We start from the raw sequence: 21337 nt of genomic DNA, 5'->3' as shown, positions 1-21337 counted from the left end.
CCTGTGATATACACGGGGCTCCTATGGGGCCTTTAGGTCAGTGGGAGAGAATAAGCAGGTCAGGTTACTCTTTCCCCAGAGCTTTGGCAGATTTAATCCTTCCTTTAACACTGTGGGGTCTACGTGCAGCTGCAGTTGTTCCAGGGTTTGTTTGAGTGGAACTAAGAAAAGTTTGGTATAAAGGCTGACATTACATTGTAATTTTTATGACATGACACCTGTCATTAGCATGAACAAGGTGCGATGAAGGCTATCATTAAAGTGTCGTTCGTTGCCCTAACCCTAACCCCTACCCCTAACCTCCAACTAACCTTAACTCCACTCGATCCCACTACCTAACCCAAAAAATGCCAACATAGCTCCAAAGGTGTCATAATTTAGCGAATAACATTTGAAGAGTAACTAAACCCCTGCTTTCTGTTGGCCTGTCACTAAGGGGGAAATTCAAAAAATGCTTTAATTTTGGGCGTTAACTTTGAGGCAGTAAGACACGCCCACTCAGGCAGCTGGTCAGTGCTACACACAATACACAGCCCCACAGACGCTATATTACTCAAAAACAGTCTCTGCTCTATTCCCACCATGAGCCGCGGCCTCACACACACAGCAATGAGAAGTAAATGCACATTCGCGCACACTCAGAGACAGACGGGGATACGCACACTGTCTGTACATACACACATGGCTTGATGAACCCACGTATTAGACCAGAATCTGCTTTTTATGGAAGCACAAATTCAAAAACATCACAGCTGCCGCGGGCTGCTATCAAACTTCAAGTAAAGTGTTACCTAAAGTTTTTCTTGTTATCTTTTTATACAAAAGCAGAGGTAGTTGCTTCCTAACTACGTCGGCATTAGCGGCCAAGAAGTCTTCTAGCCTACTATTATATTGTGTGCGTGCGTGCGTCTACATAGAAGTACTAAATTAGATTAAGGTTTAAAATTGCCACATTTGAGTGGTAATATTTGTTATCATTTGTCACTGTTTTTTCAGATCATTTGATTGCTGAAGGGTTAGCAAAAGAGACATTAGACATCAATCAATTCACACAGTACTAATAAAAAGTGCTTATAACAGGTATTTTTAATTTTTTTTGTAATTGTAAATGCCAAAATACCTAGAAAAGTAATTGAATGAATTAATAAATAAAAATAAGATATGAGATTAAAATAGATCCAAATTCAGATGATAATGATTTGGGCTGGGGGAAGATATTTTGTTCTTAAGGAAAACCATCCTGACTTAGGCCATTACCCTGGAAGTTGTTTAATTACTTCTGATTTAATCCAAATCGCACAAAGGTTTGAATCCATTGTTTTTCTTTGCATTTCGTTTGAGCCACTGACCTTTTTTTAATTTTTTATTTCCAAAACCCTGAAAAAGAGCTGCTGTTTCCGGTTCCTCGTTTGACTTGCTTTAGATGGAAAAGAAAAAAAAAAAACACACATCGTTGGGAATGCAGGATTAGGTCTCGGGTTAAATGCCAAGGGTTGAGGGTAACAGGGCAATACCTTCCATTTTAAATCGAGTCATTCCTTGCAGCACCAAACATATGACAATAATGTGTTAGCACGCAGGGAACAATGGAATATTTCTTTTCACTTTTACAATCCCAGACAGGGTAGGTTAGTTGCTTCCTCCCGTCGGTTATTACAGGTTTTTCTAGCTACTATTTATATGGTTGCATAGTGCTCTTACCATTGAAGTCTTAAAAATTCTGATTAAGGTTAAAATGAAACATTTGATTGTGTTGTTGTACATTTGCCTGTTTTTTCAAATCATTTGTTGCTGGGGCGCAAAGAGAGTCTTCGCTCACAAATTCAAGTTGTTACTCAAATAAAGTAAGTGATGAAAACAATCACCCTAAACACTTTTTCCCTCACAGGGACTACGAAAATGATTTATTAAGGTGACAAAGTTACTTAGTTCTGCTTTAATTATTAGTGAACACCAAACATGCCTCTTTTTTAATTCAAATTTTTTTAAAGAAATTCACAAGACTTGAAGACTCAGTGAAATGTCATGTCTAGGCTTATGCAAATTACCCTCATGTGTACGACTAACACTTACTCTCTTGTCCCATTTCTTTTTCAGGTCTAGTGACTATGGTACAACCTACACTAAACTCAATCTGATGCCTGGGACAACCATCGTGGTAACCAGTTTCTACATCTGTCCAACCAACAAGAAAAAGGTAAAAAGCAAAAAAAACAAAAAAACCACTCTTGTTATTGTCTACAAGTTATCCCAAAGGATGACATGGAAACAGGGTCTGACAAATCAAGAAACTTGCCTCATTTCCAGCAACTCCTAAAAAAAAAAAAAAAGTTAGATTTGGTATGAGTCACAGGCTTCCAGATCTATCGTCTCAAATTCCCCTAAGTCAACTTGAAAGCTGTATTTAGATGTCTCACCAAAGCATTTTTTTCACAAAGTGGCTCCCAGATGACACTATCAAAGTTAATTTTATTCAGAATAAAGTTAGCAATGTGTGGGTATGATAAAATATTATTTATGGCTCATTAGAGAAAAAACTGCATTTTATAGCAAAATATGAAGCATTGCCTATTCTATCTTTAACCTAAAGGTTTATTCAATCTGTTATTTGGGCCTTTTCAAACTTAAACATTCTATTTTTTCACTTTCTTATTATAAAATAAGAGCATATGAACATAAAGAGATGAGTGTACTCATAGGGAGCAGCTTAATAGCTCTTATGTTACTTATATTTTTGAGAATTTTTTTGCATCATTTAAGCCTGAATCTTTTTTGCATCATTGTTGCAAACCAAGCCACACATACGGTCAATTCGATAGTAGATTGAAAGGAATTCAAATTGGCTTTCTGAGTCATTCAGTGCTATTTTATCTCAAACATCGATAAATTCATTAATTAATCATAGACAAGTTGTTGTATGTTTAGGGTACTGTAGATAATTAACACAGTTTTAACCCTAACTAACAGGGAACAAGTAACGTCATATTTCATAATAAATCCAAAACTAAATTAAACCAATTACCAGCATAAAAAAAGCAAAAGTTTAGTAGAAAACGAAAAAAGGAAATTGAGTGCAACAATGAAGTGAACTGACAGAGAACAAGTAACATCATGTTTTATAATGCGAGTAGCATATTTCATAATAAATCCAAAACTAAATTAAACTAATCCACTGCATAAAAAACCAATCTAAAAGTGCAGGAGTCAAAACTACAGGAAATAAAGAAACATTGTTTGCAATCTGTGACAAAATAAACTTAAAGTAATTTTTCTTTATTTTTCCTCTCCACTTCACATGCTGACGTAAATCATTTTTTTGTGTGCTTTAATTCCACGTTGCATTTTGCACCTGGTCGCATATCTAATGCAGTCTAATAATTTAGTGGTCTTTTCATTTTTTAGGCTATTCATTATTACTTTCTTTGTGTGTTGAAATTTTGTTTATTGTTAATGATCATTATTGTCAATGTAAAAAGGTTTCTAAGAAGATTGGCATGAAATCTAAAATTCCCTCCTGTTTGTCGCACCCCACCTGTCATATTTCCATTCCCCACCAGGGGGCGTGACACACACTTTAAGAAGCACTGCCATTGAGAGAGTTGAAAAACTTGTGAAACAAAGTATTGTCATATAATCCATTGATTTCAAGAATATACCTGTGATTCAATTGTAATCCAATTTAAATTGTAACTGTAATGAATTACAGCTACTTAATTTGTAAACTGATTACTATTGATATTAATGTGGTTGCTACGGCACCAGCTAACAAGGTTGAAATCAATCGACAGCAAAAGCAGTTTACAAGACACTAGATCACATTGTCTTATCCTTGTTGGAATTGAACAATAAGTACGTTGAGGTGTTCTTGTAGTTTCTTCGCTTTCCTAAATTTGAACATTATTTCCTCCTCACACTGTTTCCTTTTAACCCACAATCAGATCTCCAGTAGATCTCACAAAGCAAGTGGTAGATAAACTGAAGAGAAAGCCACGAGCTACAGTGACTTAAGCCATGATTGCCAAATGTGAGGGTCTGTCTGTTTGGAGGGTCTTATCTATGTGGTCCAGGGTTCCTCCAATCGATGGAGGGTGATTTGATGCAGTCACTTCTCTCACTTTCTGCTCCAGTTCCCTTACCAACTGTCAGTCGTGGATCTTCCATCCCATCTTCACTCAGGCACACACACACACGTTGGATTGTTGGGAAGCCAGACAGCAAGAGACTATTTAATTGCATTGGAATGGAGTCGTCCTAATTTCCCTCAGGGACAAAAAAGAGAGTAGAAGAAGGGAGCGTGAGTGTTGTGACAGCAGGTTGTCTGATAATGTGGGCAAGGGATCAAGATGCTGCTGATCCCCACCTCTGGGCTTAGTCTGAGGGAAGGTGGTGACAAACTGGTGGACTCCTACGGTTGATAGTCACGTGGTGTTGAAAGAGAATATCTGGAGTCATGAACACGGATAAATCTAAAGTTTGTTTTCCAGTTTGTTGATCCCAGCATTCAACATTAATTAATTAATTCCTCTTCTTCACCCTCTAATCCTGGGCTTACTTAGCTCAGAGTGCAGAGAACACCCTGAACTTGACACCAACTATCACATTTGCACACACGTTCATGTCTTTAATTAATTTCAGAAGATACATGTTAAGGTTAAATAGACGTTTTGTTCTTAACTTTACCTTGGAGAACATGCAAAGTCCACACTTTAAGACTTTCTTAAAAAAAAAAAAAGGATTCCCGTCTCTCAGAATAATTCAAATGAATGTATAAAAAAGGCCAGAGAGCAGAGTTTTAAGAATGTTTGAATTTTAACTCGGTGTTATTTGACACATCAGCTATGCTGATGACACCATGATATTTCTTCTTACTACTTGTTTGCAGAAACAAGTAAATCCAATCACCTTTTAATCTCACCATCCTATCTACTGTGATTTCAGACATATTGACTATGGATGAATTACAGACAATCATAGTCGACCCATTAATTAAGGGTTCTGACTCATAAATTGGCAATGTTTGACTTGATGAACTTATTTGCCCTGGATTAGAATTCAGAGAATGGACCATATGATCTCTAAAACCATACCACTACCACAGTTACTTCTTTCAGACTCTGTAAATTGTTTGTGAGTGGAACAGAATTAAAATTATATATATGAGCTTGGTCAGGCTCGGCAGAAATGAGCCGGAAACCGACAGCCAGTGGCTTAGTATTCAATATACTGTGTAGCCCTGAGTTAGGCAATTCTCTCTTGTATTTAAACTTATTTACAATGTTTTCCCAAATCACACGTAAAAAAAAAAATTTTGTTTGCATTTCATGGGCGTTCCTAATCACACGTCTGTATTAGCGATCAAATGTCTTAAAATTGTGGCAAATATGCTAATTATGATGAGTTACCTTTCGTTATATATTTCTTTGCTGTATTTGAAATCGAATGGCGTAAAATTGCATTTAAATGTGTATTATTGTCCCTATATATGTTAGTGAGGGTTTAGTCCATGTCATATAGCTATATCTATTTTATAAGGTGAAATCCGTCATATCGCGTCACATTATCTAATATTTTACGCAAGAATTAACATTTTCGTCTCTTTGACCACCTGTTCACAGTGAAAAATTGCATCTAAATATGTGATATTTTACCACAAACGTGACATTGCATTTTTTTTAAAAACTAAAAGCTTTCTGCCTCTTCCTGCTCTGTATGTCTACTTCTAAATACAAATAAATACAATATACTTTTTATTATTATTATTTCAAATGTAGAAATATAGAATTTTAGGCGACCTCACATGGAGCCACGACCCTAAAGTTGAAAAACCTTGCCTTACAGTAACTGATGTCTCCCTCACTGTGTATTGTGGTTTAGTCAGTGAATGTAAATGCCAGTAATGCATTGATTAGCTGTCTCTACACTTGCCTCTTTTGCAACCTTTTCCTCAATACAGACCACATTTGTGCTTGTACAGAGCGATCGGATGGCAGCACATGTATGTATATATAAAAAGAAAAGATGGAGTAAAATTTAACCGTAACCAATAAAAAAATAAATAAAAAATGAAGAGGATATCAATCTTTGTTGTTACGTGCTGGGAGGAAGCTTGTGCTGTTTTAATAGAGATATTCGGTCAATTCGCAACTGCACGCAGGAGTCCAACTGAAAGCTGCTTGCCATCACTAACTCACTCACGCACACACACACACACACACACTTAGAAAAGAAACATTCATCAATACATTAATCACAACATAAAAGCAGGTAAGTCAGTCTGTAAGCTGTGCGTGGGGATTACACTCAGTGCAAAGGGATCACAGTCAAAGGTGTGAGTGGATCAATAGGATTTAAAGCAATTATGAAGAGAGGTGAGTTTTTACATCAGCTCCATCTGATGTTACTCTATAAACGATAAGCTGCTGGAGACTGGCTGCTAAAGAGGGGCCCTTGATGCTTCTCAGTGCCAATAGAGTTGTAAATAAACAACCCAATCGGTAATGACTCGGCGCTGGAAATGCGCTTTCTTTTAGCATTTACCTTTAACAGGCCTCTCCAGAGGAACATAAGCTGCGAAGCGTCTGCACCAGTCGCTTGTTGTCGAGTGCCCTAATTCAGCCTCGAGTATATGTTAATAGGGATTTATACCCAAACACTTTGTTTAGTAGGAGCGCTACTAGAGTAGAGCAGTAGAGTTGCACTTTATGGAGCTGTGAACTGATGTCACTTTTTTCTTGAGCAGTGTTTATTTTGTCAGCTAAAAATGGACATTTTTTTGTGACTAACTAGACCAGTGGTGACCAACCTTTTTTTGAATCGTGACCCCATTTTCATATTAAGATTTTTTCCAGAATTACTTTTGAAACATGTTTGTTATACTGTATTGGGTCAATGTTGTGACGTCTAAATATTCTGTCCAACTGTGTTTCTTTTAGTAATAGGCACACCGTGAGTTGACCCATATGAGTTATTTTAAATGATTCCTCAGGCCAATATACAGTGCTCGACAGTATCAATGCTCCGAGCGGGGCTTCCCTCTTGAAATACCGACTACGTAAGTTTGGAGGAGACGGACCGTCTTTCACCAGGTCATGTGACCTGGATAATGCCTGGAGAATGTTTCACTTTACGGCAGTCACGTGACCACGGGCTCGAAAATATATATAGTTCCCACGTGACGTCACAACATACGGGCATTTCCCGACCCGGCGCCATTGCTGAAACAACTTAGCCTCTGTTTACAGCCGACAGAGCACAATATGGTAGTTTCGTGTTGTGTTAATGGTGCGCTAATTGCTGTGATAGTTCATATTCTTTAGTGGGGGAAGTCGGCTAGCCATATCTGTAGCTTCGGGATAAGGATTGGCTCTCAGGGCTGGGGTGCGAAGCGGGGCTGGGCTCGTGCCACGGCTATAGTCTATGGGCTGGAGGAGCAGCCGCCACCGCCGCACTCCTCTCCCCGCCGCCAGGAGACCCGGTGCTCGGTCCGCCTCGCCGCGTTGGTGGCGTTTCCCCCCACTCCCTGGCCTCACCACCATTGTCGACCCCCAAATCACAATTTGTTGTCAAAATTAACACTGTTCCTGAAACTTTTATACATTTTGTTCATATTCCCTGAACGGAAAATAAAATCCTTTCATTGTAAATCCATTATTCAGGCCAAAACGTCATCGACAGGCTTGAGAGAAGTACTCCAGACACATATAATATATATATATATATATAAGTTAGTCCTGATGTACAGGATGGTAAAAACCTGCTTAAAGACAGAAAAGGAAAGACCCTTAAGAAGAATGATGATGTAATAAGTGTCAGAGAGCTCAGAGCTCTAAGCTGTGCATCTTTTGACTACAGCAGCAACAGTCAGGACTGATGACAGAGGGAATGCTCAAACCTTAGCGTGTTGGGCTTAAATCAGTCGTCGCTTCGCACGAATCAGCTGTTTAAGTCCTTTTCACTTTGGCACAAGGTTTTCTGTGGTCAACAAAATGCAGTAAGAATTATAGCTGCAGTGCAGCAATGTTTGGGGCCAGGCAACTTATTAGGCAAAACAAGACAGCAGCTGTTATTGTGTAGAGCAGTGTTTTTCAAACTGGGGGTACGCAATGGCACTACAGGGGGTACTTGAAAGAGAGTAGAAAATTAACAAATGAAAACATTAAGAATATGGGGTTTTATAATGTTTATTTTTAGTTAAAAATGATTATCGTATTAAATATTACCAGCAACTCACAAAACAACAACAAAAACACACAAAGTAAGAGGAAAAATATACTGAATAATAAAAAAGAGCAAACAACATAATATACCAAATGACACAAAACTCTCTTAGAAAATAGTATTTTCTAAGAGAGAAAAATACTATTATCAGCAATACACGAAACGACAACAAATACACAATAAATGAGAGAAAAACACGCAACATCACTACAAAATACACAAAATTAACAGAGAAACTTACAAAACGAGATAAGAAACAACCGAACGACAATAAAAACAACTATAAGAACACACAAATTAATAGAAAAATATACGGGAATATACAGAACCTGAGAACCTGCAGCACATATGGTTGATTTGTCATGAATTTTCAAAATGTTGAACTTTAGAGGCTTGCTGTAGCAAGCTTGGTCTGCCTGGCCCCTAATAAATACAATGAATGCGTACTGAGCTTCAAAAGAAACGTCAGAGTAAATTTACCTCCCTGCATGAATTACTGTTTTTCAGTAGGTTTAAACTGTTGAAATAAAAAAAAAAAGCTTTTATGCAAAATCGGACAAATGACATTTCAAACTGTGAGATCATTATGAGCCTCGCTCTTTCTCTTGCTAACTTAGCATATCACAGTGCTTTTAGTAACATGACCAAGGCTGTACTTTTCTATCCATTATAACTTGTCAACATTTCATCATTAAAACGGCTCATGTGGTTCGTAGTTCCTTGATTCCTGTAGGTAAGAATGACATTGTTCAGTGTTTGCTCTAAAAGCTGCTGAGGACATTAACTACCATTTATTACAAACACGGATATACAGTAGATAGATAGATCAATACATTGAATTTCCTTCTATTTCTTCCAAAAAAACACAAGAATTTACTCCCAATTGCCGCTTGCAAGATTGTTTTTGAATTCATCCCAAACATTGGGCTTGTTGGTCACGTGACTTAAACTTTGAATAAGTTTCACACGTTGTATTGTGGGATTTAGAGTCCTGTAGAAGAATGCAAAGATGGTACCGAAGCGAAAAAAGTTTCTTCAAGAAGTGTTTTTACTTCAATCTGCTGTTTTTTTTTTACCAGAGAAGAAAACAGTCGCTGTGTTTCCATTACAGATTTCTGCGAAATAAAAGCGATATTTCTAAATGTCGACAAAGTGTAATTGCGCTTTGAACGTTGTTTTGGGCAGGAGCCTCGCAACGCCCGTGAAATCTCATCCCGCGAGACTTTGCTGCAGAAAGACGGACGCTCAGGACCTCCTTATAACATTCCTTTGTTGTTTCACGTCTAATGTGGCACCAACAAATGTCCCGGACTCCTCCTCTGTTTACACTCGGAGAGCAGTGGCCATGTAACCAGGTGTGTGACGTGTATTTGCGGAAAAAGTGTTTCCGTGGCGCTTTTGCGACACATTTATATATCAAAACATCTGAAATACCTCCTCATGAAAGCGTGTAAACTTTTTAGCGATATTGCTTTTTCGAAATTCAGGTTGTTTCCATTACCAGTTTTTATTGCGCTATTTAGATTTTGCGCATTTCCAAGGGTAATGGAAACTCAGCTAGTGATTCCGTTGACATCATTATTGTTGTGGTTTGTTTCTGGCATCATATGACGTCACTCTGTGAGACATTACGTTTCAGGCACGTTCAAGTATTTCCGTGAAAAGCAATGTCAATGTCCAACATTGTTGTAGCCCAATTTTCAATCCATGAAATCACCAGAAGTGTCACTTTGGCAGAGTTTTATTGGACAAATATGCAGTTTGAATCTCGGGATGTCCAAAATTTGGTGTGTGGAGAATCTGTGAAGCTGCTAATGTATCATGAAAGCCATTAACAGACCTCTGTTTTTAGAGCATATAGTTTTTTTTATGGCAAATAACTTCAGGCATCCAAGATATCAAAATAAATGAAAGACTCCTGCGTTAAAAGAATGATTTTTTTTTTGGAGGGGTCCATTAACGGCTTAACTAAATCTGATCCCTGCTGAGACGCAACATTTTGCGTGGACATGTTTTTAAAGACGTACACAGAGGTGGGGTATTATTAGAAAAATCAGACTGTATTTACATTTTTCACTCATCTAATGAATGTTTTTATTCCTTTACCGAAAAATCAAGAGGGGGGATTCAAATTGTCATGGTCACTCAAAAGGGCTTTTATGATATTTCCCCAGATTAATAAAACCAAAAGGACAAATATATGGGATTTAAAATGTTCATTAATTTCCCTTTAAGTCCACTAATCTTCTACATTTTTTTCATATGCAGTTTTTTTCATTAATGTCTTCTTAAACATTAAGGGACACATATTATTCTGATGTATATCTGAGTGTGGGAGCGTTGCCTTGTCTTTCATAGCTGAAAATCTGGGCAATTAAATCAATGCAGTATGAAGTCACCCTTAATTTGGGATTATATGGCCTTTGTAGTTTAGAGGCTTTAAAACCACAGGGGAAAGTGTTTCTTGCCCTTTCATAAACAAGCACGTTACAGGCAGAATCAGTAAATATTTCTGCAGGCCAACAATAATCACAAACCTCTGTGGAGAATTAGAAAGTTTAGCAAAAGTGGAGATGAAGACTTGGCTTAAGGCGCCTCCCTTAACTTTAAACTGGGTCTTGATGAGCACCGATGCAAATTTGGCAAATCTGTGTGATCCTTTGAAGTTTGGAGAAGTTAAAGGATCAGCTAGAGCTGCTTTTAGAACAGTTGGAGTGATCAATGAAGAGCTTTTTTTAGTGCAGTGTTTTTAGCTTCTTCTTTTATTTTTACCACCTCTGAACAAAGCAGTTTCTGTCTTTCCAGATGGATTGATGACTCTTGAATCCATTTGAGTGATTTATCTCAACAGGGGTCTCTCAATCTCTTACGATGATATGAGTGATAGCCAATCCTTTGTCCACTGGTGAATCATGCTACCACAGTGTATATACTGTATGTATTCAATAAATAATGTATATTTATTGAAGAACTTAACGGTCCAGTATTTTGCTATTTTTCACCCACCTCCATTTGATCTAAGAACCCCAAAAACATAGTATTTGAGGTTTATTTTCCCAAGCACACCTGTTTTCCAGAATTTTAGCCCTCTGAAAAGTCACTTTAATGACACTTCTAAAAACAGGCTGTTTTGGGGCCTTCATGCATATGCATGAGTGGGCGTGTCTATAGAGGCTGACTTCATCACCCAATCGATTTTCTTTTGCTATCCGCACACTCTTGTTGTTGTTTTCAGCCAAAAAACTACACATTACAGTAAAACACATGGCTATTTAAGTGACTTGCGATTGTGAGTCCATCTCAGCCCTGCTTCAGGTTGTGTGTTTATCACAGCAGCAGCAGCGGAGTCAGTCAGCTGTTTCAAACACTCACTGGACTGTTTTGATACGTTCACACCAAACACGTTTCGAGAGTCAAAATCGTGCCTCACACTCGTAGTTGGACGCTTGTGCTCATTGAATCAGTACGCTTGTCACCAGCGTCGAAGATGCTCGAGAAGGGAAGGGGCTTCTCTGTTGCTGGTGGTGTTCATCCAATGGATGATATTGTGGCCATCAGTTACGTTCATAATTCACCCAGTGACTGCGAAGTGGTGGGGAACATTATTGTGTTGAGATTGGGGTGTTTCCGGTCGGATGTATTTTCGCATCTCCTACCAGGACACCAAGACAGATGGACAGTTGCTCTTCTCCTGGACTAGAGCGCCTGTCCATCTGTCTTAGTGGTTAGTGTTTTTTTTTCTTCTCATTATTCTGAATACGCCACGGTTGGGAAACACTCCTGATTGGTCGACGCGCCACAATATGCCCCAAAAGTTCAACAATCCCAATATTGGCCGCGTTGGAGGCGCCAGACGCACGTCAAAAGCTTGAAATCTCAAAACGCACGGCATCCGCCATGCGAAAAGCTTCACAACGCGCTGCACAGGAGGCGTGGGACGCGCAGCGGGACCTCTGACGCTCCCTAGAAGCGCGTCCACCATATATTGTTTATGTAAACCTGATGCTGTTGATGCTTTGGACACGTTTGGTGTGAACGTGCCATTAAGGTACTAAGTCACAAGTCTTGTTGTCCTCTCCTCTTCTAACCACAGGAATAGTGCATTTAAGATGATAATCATTTGTTTTGTCCAAACGCTGCATCGCATTGGGTCACAAACATGTCAGATCATGTCAAAGGTAATACAAGGCGGTATAACGGCTACTAAAAGTGGAATTGCTCCACGTGTGCTACACCTTGGCTGCCCACTTCTCCTCAGGGAGAGGTTAAATGTACACATTTTGTGTATGTAGCTTTACATATATGACAATAAAGTACAATGTATATTCTATATTAAACAGCAGTGTTTATTTTACCTGTGAGGTAGTTTGAGAGGGAGGAGCTCACATACTTATAGAGTAGGAGGAGCCAGGATTGTCAGGAGGAGAGTTTCTGTGATGTCACAATGCGAGAAAAATCCAAATTGCCCGTTTGGAGCTGACTTTATACAAATGTGGAATAGCAAGGGAGGTATATGTATCACTATATCAAAAACCATTATAAAGTATTTTTTTTCATAATAAAGTGTCCAAATTTGTCCAAGGTTGACTTAACCTCAGGCAATTTATGAAAAAAGGCATTGTCAATGTTGAGCTCCCTTCATATTTGGTCTCTTTTTGATGTTCACTGTTTAAAGCTGCTTTGTATTTATCAGATAAAGACATAGTGTAGGTCTCACAGATCAATAAATTCAAGATCATTTGCTCGAAAGATAGACGTAAACGGTTGAAATTTCTGTTTTCTTATTGACATTGTTGGAAAAGTTTCATGTATTCCACTGTGGGATGGGGTGTCCTATAGATGGATGTAATGCAGTGTTTTTCTTTCATTCCTTTCGTGATTTCTTGTGTTTCTTCCCCAGACAAGGAGGACAGTGATTCGCTTGACACCATATTTGTTCTCGTTAGTCACTCCGCGAGACATTCAATTTTGTCTGGATTCATATTTTTCCATGTAAGCCCCATGTTAAACATACGCCAATGCTTTGCCATAGCTAATAAACAATAAGTGATTATATGACACAGAGGTAAGCTACAATGACCTCATGTAAAGGATTCTCAATATTTGCAAGTGGTGAAATAACCATAAGTTGGGGTCCAAAATAAAGATGATGAAGTCACATAAGGAAAAATTGTTTTATATCCCAAGAAAGAGTAACTTTCATACAATAAAAACAGACATTCCCACATGCAGTTATGGGCCAATGGAAATAGTAAAAAAAAAAATATATATATATTTTTTTGGATTTCAAGAGACTGTCACCCAAAAACCAATACATATATGTGACTAATATATAGTGATTTGAACAGTTTATGTACATAGCTCAAAGCTGATCCAATTACAGGCAGTTGAGGCATATGCAAAGATGTTTACTGAAGGCCCAAACACATTCCAGCCCCAAACCCCAACATATTTTTTTTCCATTTTTGAGGGCCAGGCATGTCCACCAGATAGGATAATCCATGTATCATTTGTTCCTTCATTTTTCATTATGTAACAAAAACATGAAGAACGAAAAAAAAAAAACACTATTTGATATTTGTTTCCAAAACCAAAATGAAAAAACAGAAAACGCCTTGTTTTTCAAATTCAAGCTCTTTTGCTTCGATACAGAAAACGAAAAACTGAAAACGAACACCTTTATTCGTTTTCTCCATTACCGATTTGCCAAAGTACGTGACCCGGAAGTGTACTCTTATCCGACGCTAACGGCTATGCTAATGGTAGTTCGGCATGACAAGATCGCTGCTTCCAATTGTGCATCCGAAACATGTCCTTTTCGCTTTATCTGGTGTTGGGCACAGAACCTTCCCACGGACATTTCAGTGGGATTTAGAGACTCCTAAGTGTTGCAAAGCTAAAGATATCTTGGAATGTGTAACGATTCACTTCCGGGTCACGTACTTTGGCAAATCGGTAATGGAGAAAACGAATAAAGGTGTTAGGATGTACAGTATATAGCAGATAGTTTAGTATATTTTGAGAGAGTAGGTGGAGCTGTATTACTATACCAAATCTCAGTTTCCTATGTGGTGTAGTTTTCGAGATATTGGAAGCTGAAAATGGAAGAAAAATATGGACGCACGAAAATCGACATAACTCGCTCACTCAATTTTCCATATCTCAAAAAGGATTAATCCGATCAAACTAAAAATTTAAAGTGTGACAATTGCAGCCAGCCATTTTCACAACATACTGTTAAACCCCCCTCACTGCCAGTATTTTGATTGATATTTTAAGACCCACAGAACATTTTTTATTATGATTCTGTAAAATTTGACAGCAGATTCTGAAAGAATAGACTCTCTACTCTCATCATTTAAAAAAACATTATGTTTCTAGCTTGTTTTGTTTTTCTGTAGTCAGCAGTTGAATATCGGTAGGTTATACAAAAAATGAACATTTTTTACCCGGAAGCTGAGAAATCAGGCTTTTTATGAAAAAAAAAACCAAAAAAAAAACTGTCAAGCAGAACATTGTCTTTGAGGCTAATGTTTTTAGCTCAAACATCATTTGCACAGTAAATAAACATGTTTCGTTGCGCAATGAAATGCGGCAGTGTGAAACGCTTCGAGTCTCACCGCTTGTTGATCGCCTTCTAACATGATCGACACACTTCTAATAGTCCACCTAGGTCCACACATGCTCTGTTCTGAGCGTGCGCAGCTTTAAATCCATCGTCTTGGACTCTTCACCTCCTTCTGTGCTGTTTACAACATTGGCTAATCTCTCAACCCAAAGTGCAGTGCTGCCATCTACAGGTCACTACACCACAGTAGAAGTCTGCTATGTAATGGCAGACCTCCGCCACAGTGTTTCCTAGCAACCCCCGTGAAAAAACACAATTGACATACAGATTTGTCAATGGCAGTGAATGAGAAACATTTCTGAATTTATTGAGACCGAAGTGTGTGGGATGTCTTGAAAATTGAAAGTTGGAATGACCCAGTACGGTAGTATCCCACAATGCATGAAACTTTTCGGAAAATGTCAAAAAGAGAGTGTGTCTTGAAGGGGTATTTCAACCTTTTACATCTTTTTTTTTTGCGAACAAATAATCTTTTATTATTGTTCTCTAAGGCCTACATTGTTTTTATCTGATTTTAAAAAAGAAAAGAAGAAAAGAAAAGAAAATATTGTCTCCATCAGCTTGAAGTGTATTCCACAGGACTATTGTAGAAGGCATTCTATAAAACCCAGATGAATACGGTAAATCCAATTTCCTGTTTGAAGCAGAAAGTTAAGGAGACACCAAAACACCTCCTTTTGACTAAATAACTGAAATTGAGGGTGATTTTTGAAAATGCCTGTTGTTAATCTCAGATGGGGGAAGAGAAAGAAACAAAGCCTGAAGGAGAACAAAGAAACATTGAAAAGAACAAATCATCACTTACGCAGTAAAGAGACCAAGTGAAAGGAAGAGCGAGTCAGCACTCCAGTGATTACTGTGTGAAAGGATTGCAAAGAAAAGTGAAATATGAAATCATGCATAATAGGATGAATCACTCAACACGTCACATCAATTACTTCTTCTCGAGCCTAAATCATTTCTAATGCTGTCCTAACAATATCATATTAGCTCGAATAAACAATTCATTATCAAGGATAGTTTAAATTACTTATACAACTGCAATAATGCTCAGAGTAGTATACAAATTAAAATAAAGCCCTGCAGTCCAATCTGTAATGCTATAATTAATACATAGAAGACTAGAGTTACTCTGTGCTGCCTATTCACAACTAATAGCAATTTATTTACTCCATTGAATTTAATATTCCTGGAAGTCCTGGTGACAACTCATGTATTCACAATGAGAACATGCAAACTCAATGCAAATAGACCCCAGGTCCATAAGGTCTCACCTATGTCTCATAGTCTTTATTTCTGTACACTGGGCAAACTCCTGCACACAGTTGTTGACGAATCATACAAGCCCTAAATTATAATAATAAAGCTCTATACCAGTGATAATTTGGAGGGAAAATTTTGATTTCGTTTTCGTCATAGTCTTTTGACTAAAATGCAATTTAGTTTTCCGTCAAAATGTATTCAGATATCGTCGATTCCAATATGAAACATATGAGTTTATAACGTTTTTAAAGCTTCAGTTACATTGGTCGTCCTATTATGGGGTGGTATTAATGTTTGTCCCGCCTCTCAAGTAACAAAAGTTGTTTTGATTGGATACCTTCCAAAAAAAGGAAACTTCGTCCTGATTGGATTTTGTCCCACGTGAACATTATAGTTTACTTTTTATTAGTCCATGATAATATCAATATAGCTATATTTTTTCAATGACTCACAGTCTAGTTATTGTCCCTTCAAAAATATTGTTGACGAAAACTATGGTGAAAAGTGTCAAACAAGATTAACACTCCTCTACATATACAATCAACAAATTAATTAAGATTTGCTTAAACTATCACCTAAACTATTTCAGGTTCTGAGGTTAAAGAGCAGGAAAAAACATCTCAACATATTGATCTTGCGACTTTCCACGAAACGCCAGTATGTGGCCAAAATGTATCGTCTCAGGGAGTCATCTCATTTCGCGGGCGAATACTATAAAACAAATTGGAAACAAAAATAGCATCAAGAGAATCATGTTCCTCCTTTTCTGGCAAAGAAGCACAAGAAACCACAGTAAGAATGAAAAGTAAAACTATTCTAAATGTAACTTTGAACACCGCAGTCTAACCTTGTAGCGTGATAACGTCGGGCATCTCACATCACCTGCGAAAAAAGAATGATGAACTATCCTTCCACTCTTTCTGTCATGAAACTTTTCCGCTTGGGCGCCATCTTTGCATTCTTCTACGGGATTCTCAATCCCACAATGCAATACGCCAAATTTTTCTAAGTTTAAGTCACATGACCATCTGTCAACAAACCCATGTGTTGTGATGGAGTCAAAAAATATCTTGCTCGCGGCAATTTCAGCCTTCAACATTTGTTTGCAAGTAATTTCTCTCATTTTGTGGAAGAAATACCTTCGATTTATTGATCTGTTGGGCCTACACTATGTATTTATATACAGTATGTTATAAAAAGTCAGTCATTACATCACTAACAAGCAATAACTCTTCAGTAATGTTAACAACCAGTTTGTAAATGCAATATTGCAAAACTTGCTACACTCCATGAATTGCATAATATTGATTTAATGCTAACCAACATTTAGTCATTAAAGTACTTCAAAGTATTTATATATTTGGTGGATATTTCACCCCATGTTTTTGTCTCAATTTTTACATGTGTGTGTAGAGGAGCTACATTGATCGTGAATTAGGAGCTGCCGACTCTAATACTGAGCGAGTGTCCAGCCTGGCTCATCTGTTTGAATAATTGTCAATTATTCAGTAGGTTTACAGCCATACTCTGATGTAGCACTTTGCTGTTAGTCTCTAGGGTACCGCTAAGTGTCTGTCCCCTTGTCTTTTTTAGGACACTGACTGTGTGAAAAGGTTTTTCGTTTTTTTTTTGCCCTTCACAAATCCGACTGTCAAGCAGGGTCAGGCTCAGTGCCTTCCAACTTCCAGGCTTTAGAAAACAGCTTCCTGGAGTGCGTGTGTGCGTGCGTGTGGATCCCAGGAAGAGGAGCTGCTTCCCATGGTGGCAGCCAATGGGCATCCAAGAAAAAGAAAAATAGAAATTAGAAATGTGGATTTAGGATATTTTGTTCATGATTTGCATTCATCACCACTGCAGAACAAGTTGACTATCCATCCATCTATCTATCCATCTATCTGTCTCAAAGTCATTGGGGTCAATTTGACCCCATTCAATGTTTATCATTCAAAAAATAACCGTTGACTTTTTTCACGAGAACATTAATTAATATATCAATATGGTTCATTCTGTGAGAGTCATGAAGTTGCACCCCAAATGAGAAAAGATTTGGATGAAAGATTTTCAACATAGTCTAATTCTAAAACTGAAAGTTTGACCTGATGGCGGCACTGCAGTAAAGGTCATATCATCACCACAACCATTAGGGTTCATACTCTTGTGGTCATTAATGTTTTCAGTAAAGAACAGGTTTCATTATCAAGGGGTTATTTATGTATTTAAAAAATAAACAAAATACCTGACACAAAAACTTGGGTCAGATTGACCCCAAGGGTGAAATGTGTTAGTAATATTTGAGAATTATAGGAGGGTTAAAGACAAAGACCCGATTCAGAAGTTATCTTTGATGTTAGCATTTTAGCTTTCAGTATTTATCAATGAAGGAGTGACTGGCACCCTGTCCAGGGCGCACCCCCCCCTCGCGTTCACCCAGGATGCGGCGCAAATTTTCAAGATGCGGGCATTGCGCGAAAGCTTCCACAGGATCGAAAAACGTTTTCCTCATATTTGCTTCATATGCGCGACTGAAGCGAATATAAAAGTGCAGACCCTTTCTTTTCACCATTAACTATGGAGAACCCCAGTAAAATCAATGTTCTTTACCTTCTGTGGAAGCTGAAGTGCCGTCAACGCTTTTTACGCCGGCGTACCTGGATTCACCAGGTGAACCAGCAACACGTCCAACTCGGTGAGTTTCACAGTTTTCTTCAGTAGCTGCGCCAAATCCTTCCTGGTTTGGTCTCCTCCTCGCTGAAATGGATGAATAGACCGGTGTTTGTGTTGATGGCCTGACGTCAATGTCACCAAGGACTATGATTGACTTTCGCGTCACATGAAACATTCGCTGGAGTTCAATATTTTCAACTCAAGCGAATGATGAATGTCACGGAAAATCGGGGGCGCGCATGCCACGACCAATGCTCTTGCTCACTGATCAAACCGCGCTGCCCAACAGGAGAAGAATTTGCCTCTTACCGCCTCTATCCCATTGACTTTGCATGTAACCTGGCCACACAAATATTTTGTGACGGACATTGAGAGCTGGATCCAGCAGATCCCGTGAGCCTGAAAGAAGGAGCAATCGGGTCAGAAAATGGATGGATGGAGTTTTCTCCATTTTCATTGATTTATTTACTTTTTTTGTGGATAATGCCAGACACTAAACATAGAAAATGTTCTATGTTATATTGCGTTTCCTCCCACATACCAAATCGAGGATCATTGTAAAGCTAGACATTTAGTGACACTAATGTATAGGGGTGGGAACCTCTGGGTAACTCATGATACGATACGCGGTACAAGCTCACAATAACGATTATCTCACGACTGTAATGAATAATAGGTTACCAATGAATCAATGCAGATCATAATGAGAATAAGGAAATTATACATGAGATGTACAAATAATCTACTACAGTGACTTTCTGATTTAGCGTAACATTAAAAAAAACATGGCTTCCAAGCTAACCACCAATGACACTTCAGAACCAGCCATTTTTACTTTACCTTCTTAGTTTCAAAATTCAACTTTTGTCCTCACTTTTGTTGAATATATCAGCTTACTTTACTGTAAGCCTTGAAGAGGTGTAGCTAATGTCCTAATCTTATAGGTACAGTACACGTTGCTTTCAAATGCAGCTAATAGCACAATAAACATTAGATTAGATTAGATAGACTTTATTAACCCCTTGGGAAGGCTGCTTCAGGGAAATTACACTGTCAGTAAATTACATAGTCAACATAGTCAGTACAAGGTTATGGTGAATTCACGTTATTTACTGACACAACAAATGCTGCTGCTGCTTCATATACAGTCACATTTACTTCTAAATACCCTTCAATATGAACCTTTGATTTCCCTAATGTTTCATGAGACGGGGATGTTGCCTGTAATAGGTCGCTCAACTCGACTCAACTCGACACCGTGAGGGCCTCTCGTTACATAACAAACCACATTTAACCTTGCATAAAAATCACTGATGCATCCATAACACACATTTAGATGATAGTCTAATATATCACCCATTTTCCCCCCACTGTTATATTTAGTTTGACTGAAGGTTACAGTAGATATTATACATAAAATGACCTTTTTTTCTCAACGTGTGTTTGACACTCAGCCTTCGTTTAACAGCCATTGGTTGCATTTCCTGTTTTATATGTTTTTTATGCACAGTGATCCGACTCCACAGTCCCTACAGGACAATATAAATCATATTGACATAGGTCTACTCCAATTATGGCATAACATTAGCTTTGAACATCTTTAACCTAGAATTGATCACAGCTATTGATCCATGTGCTACATCCAGCCGTGCCCGTTGTGCTTATCCTCCTGAACCTGAGGGAATCATCTCAGCAGGTCTCAGCCCTTCACAGTCTGGACCTAAATGGATTGGCTTGACCTCGATCCACCAATTTGGATCAATAAGCAGCGAATCCTACCCATTGACTCGCTCGGCTTTCTGCTGGCCCGGGCTCTGAAATATATCTTGCTTTCTGCTTTCGCAGGCATCTAAAAGCTGGCCCGTGCTTGTCTCTTAAGTTTTTTTGTATGTGTGTTTGTTGCTCTCCAGAGTTTAATGGGGCTTGGTTAATATTTCAGAGCTGCTGAGGTGGACCGAGGAGAAAATAGAAACAGAGAGAGCAACAGAAAACAGCTGAGGAGGATACAAAGCAGGAATGGATGAAATCTTCTCACAATAATCCATAATGCATCATCCAGTTTGGGGATTTTTTTAATATATATTACATTGATGTGGCATTCTAACTGTTCCAGTTGTTTAAATGTAGAAAATAGTCACTTTATACTAATCCATACACAGAGGTGCAAGTAACATATTACAAGTACTTACGTTACTCTAATCAAGTTGCTTTTATGGGTACTTGTACCTTTTTGAGTATATTTCTTCTTTTTTTTTCTCTTGTCTGCACATGCTGTCAAAGGTCAACACTACAAGAAGTGCAATCATTATGAGACAGCAACGCATGTTTTGTTATTGCAATAAAATAAATTGATTTATTTTATTGCTTAATTGTGACCATCACCAGCCCTCCCTAAGGAAGGGTAAGAAATCTTTTATTATAGGGAGGATATAAAAAGGGAGAGCAGTGTTATACCTAAGTGGAGGGGGAGGAGGAGGGGAAAGGGAGCAGGGAGGAGAGACTCAAGATAGGAAATAAAAAGGTTGGGGAAGAATAGATTGTTTTACAGTGAGGGTGAGATGTGAA

At 38.3% G+C, this 21337-nt stretch overlaps 1 protein-coding gene across 1 annotated transcript in view; it reads left to right on the top strand.

Moving 5' to 3' along the window:
* The window catches only part of sorcs2 (sortilin-related VPS10 domain containing receptor 2), a 462702-nt gene that overhangs the window by 200759 nt on the left and 240606 nt on the right, over positions 1-21337 (top strand). The window contains exon 3 of the mRNA XM_028475153.1: positions 2098-2197. Coding sequence (XP_028330954.1) covers positions 2098-2197 — 100 coding nt within the window. The remainder of the gene's footprint in view (positions 1-2097; positions 2198-21337) is intronic.

Source organism: Gouania willdenowi, chromosome 18 (genome assembly GCF_900634775.1).
Source record: "Gouania willdenowi chromosome 18, fGouWil2.1, whole genome shotgun sequence".
NCBI lineage: Eukaryota > Metazoa > Chordata > Actinopteri > Blenniiformes > Gobiesocidae > Gouania > Gouania willdenowi.
This window is presented reverse-complemented; position numbering and strand designations above follow the sequence as displayed.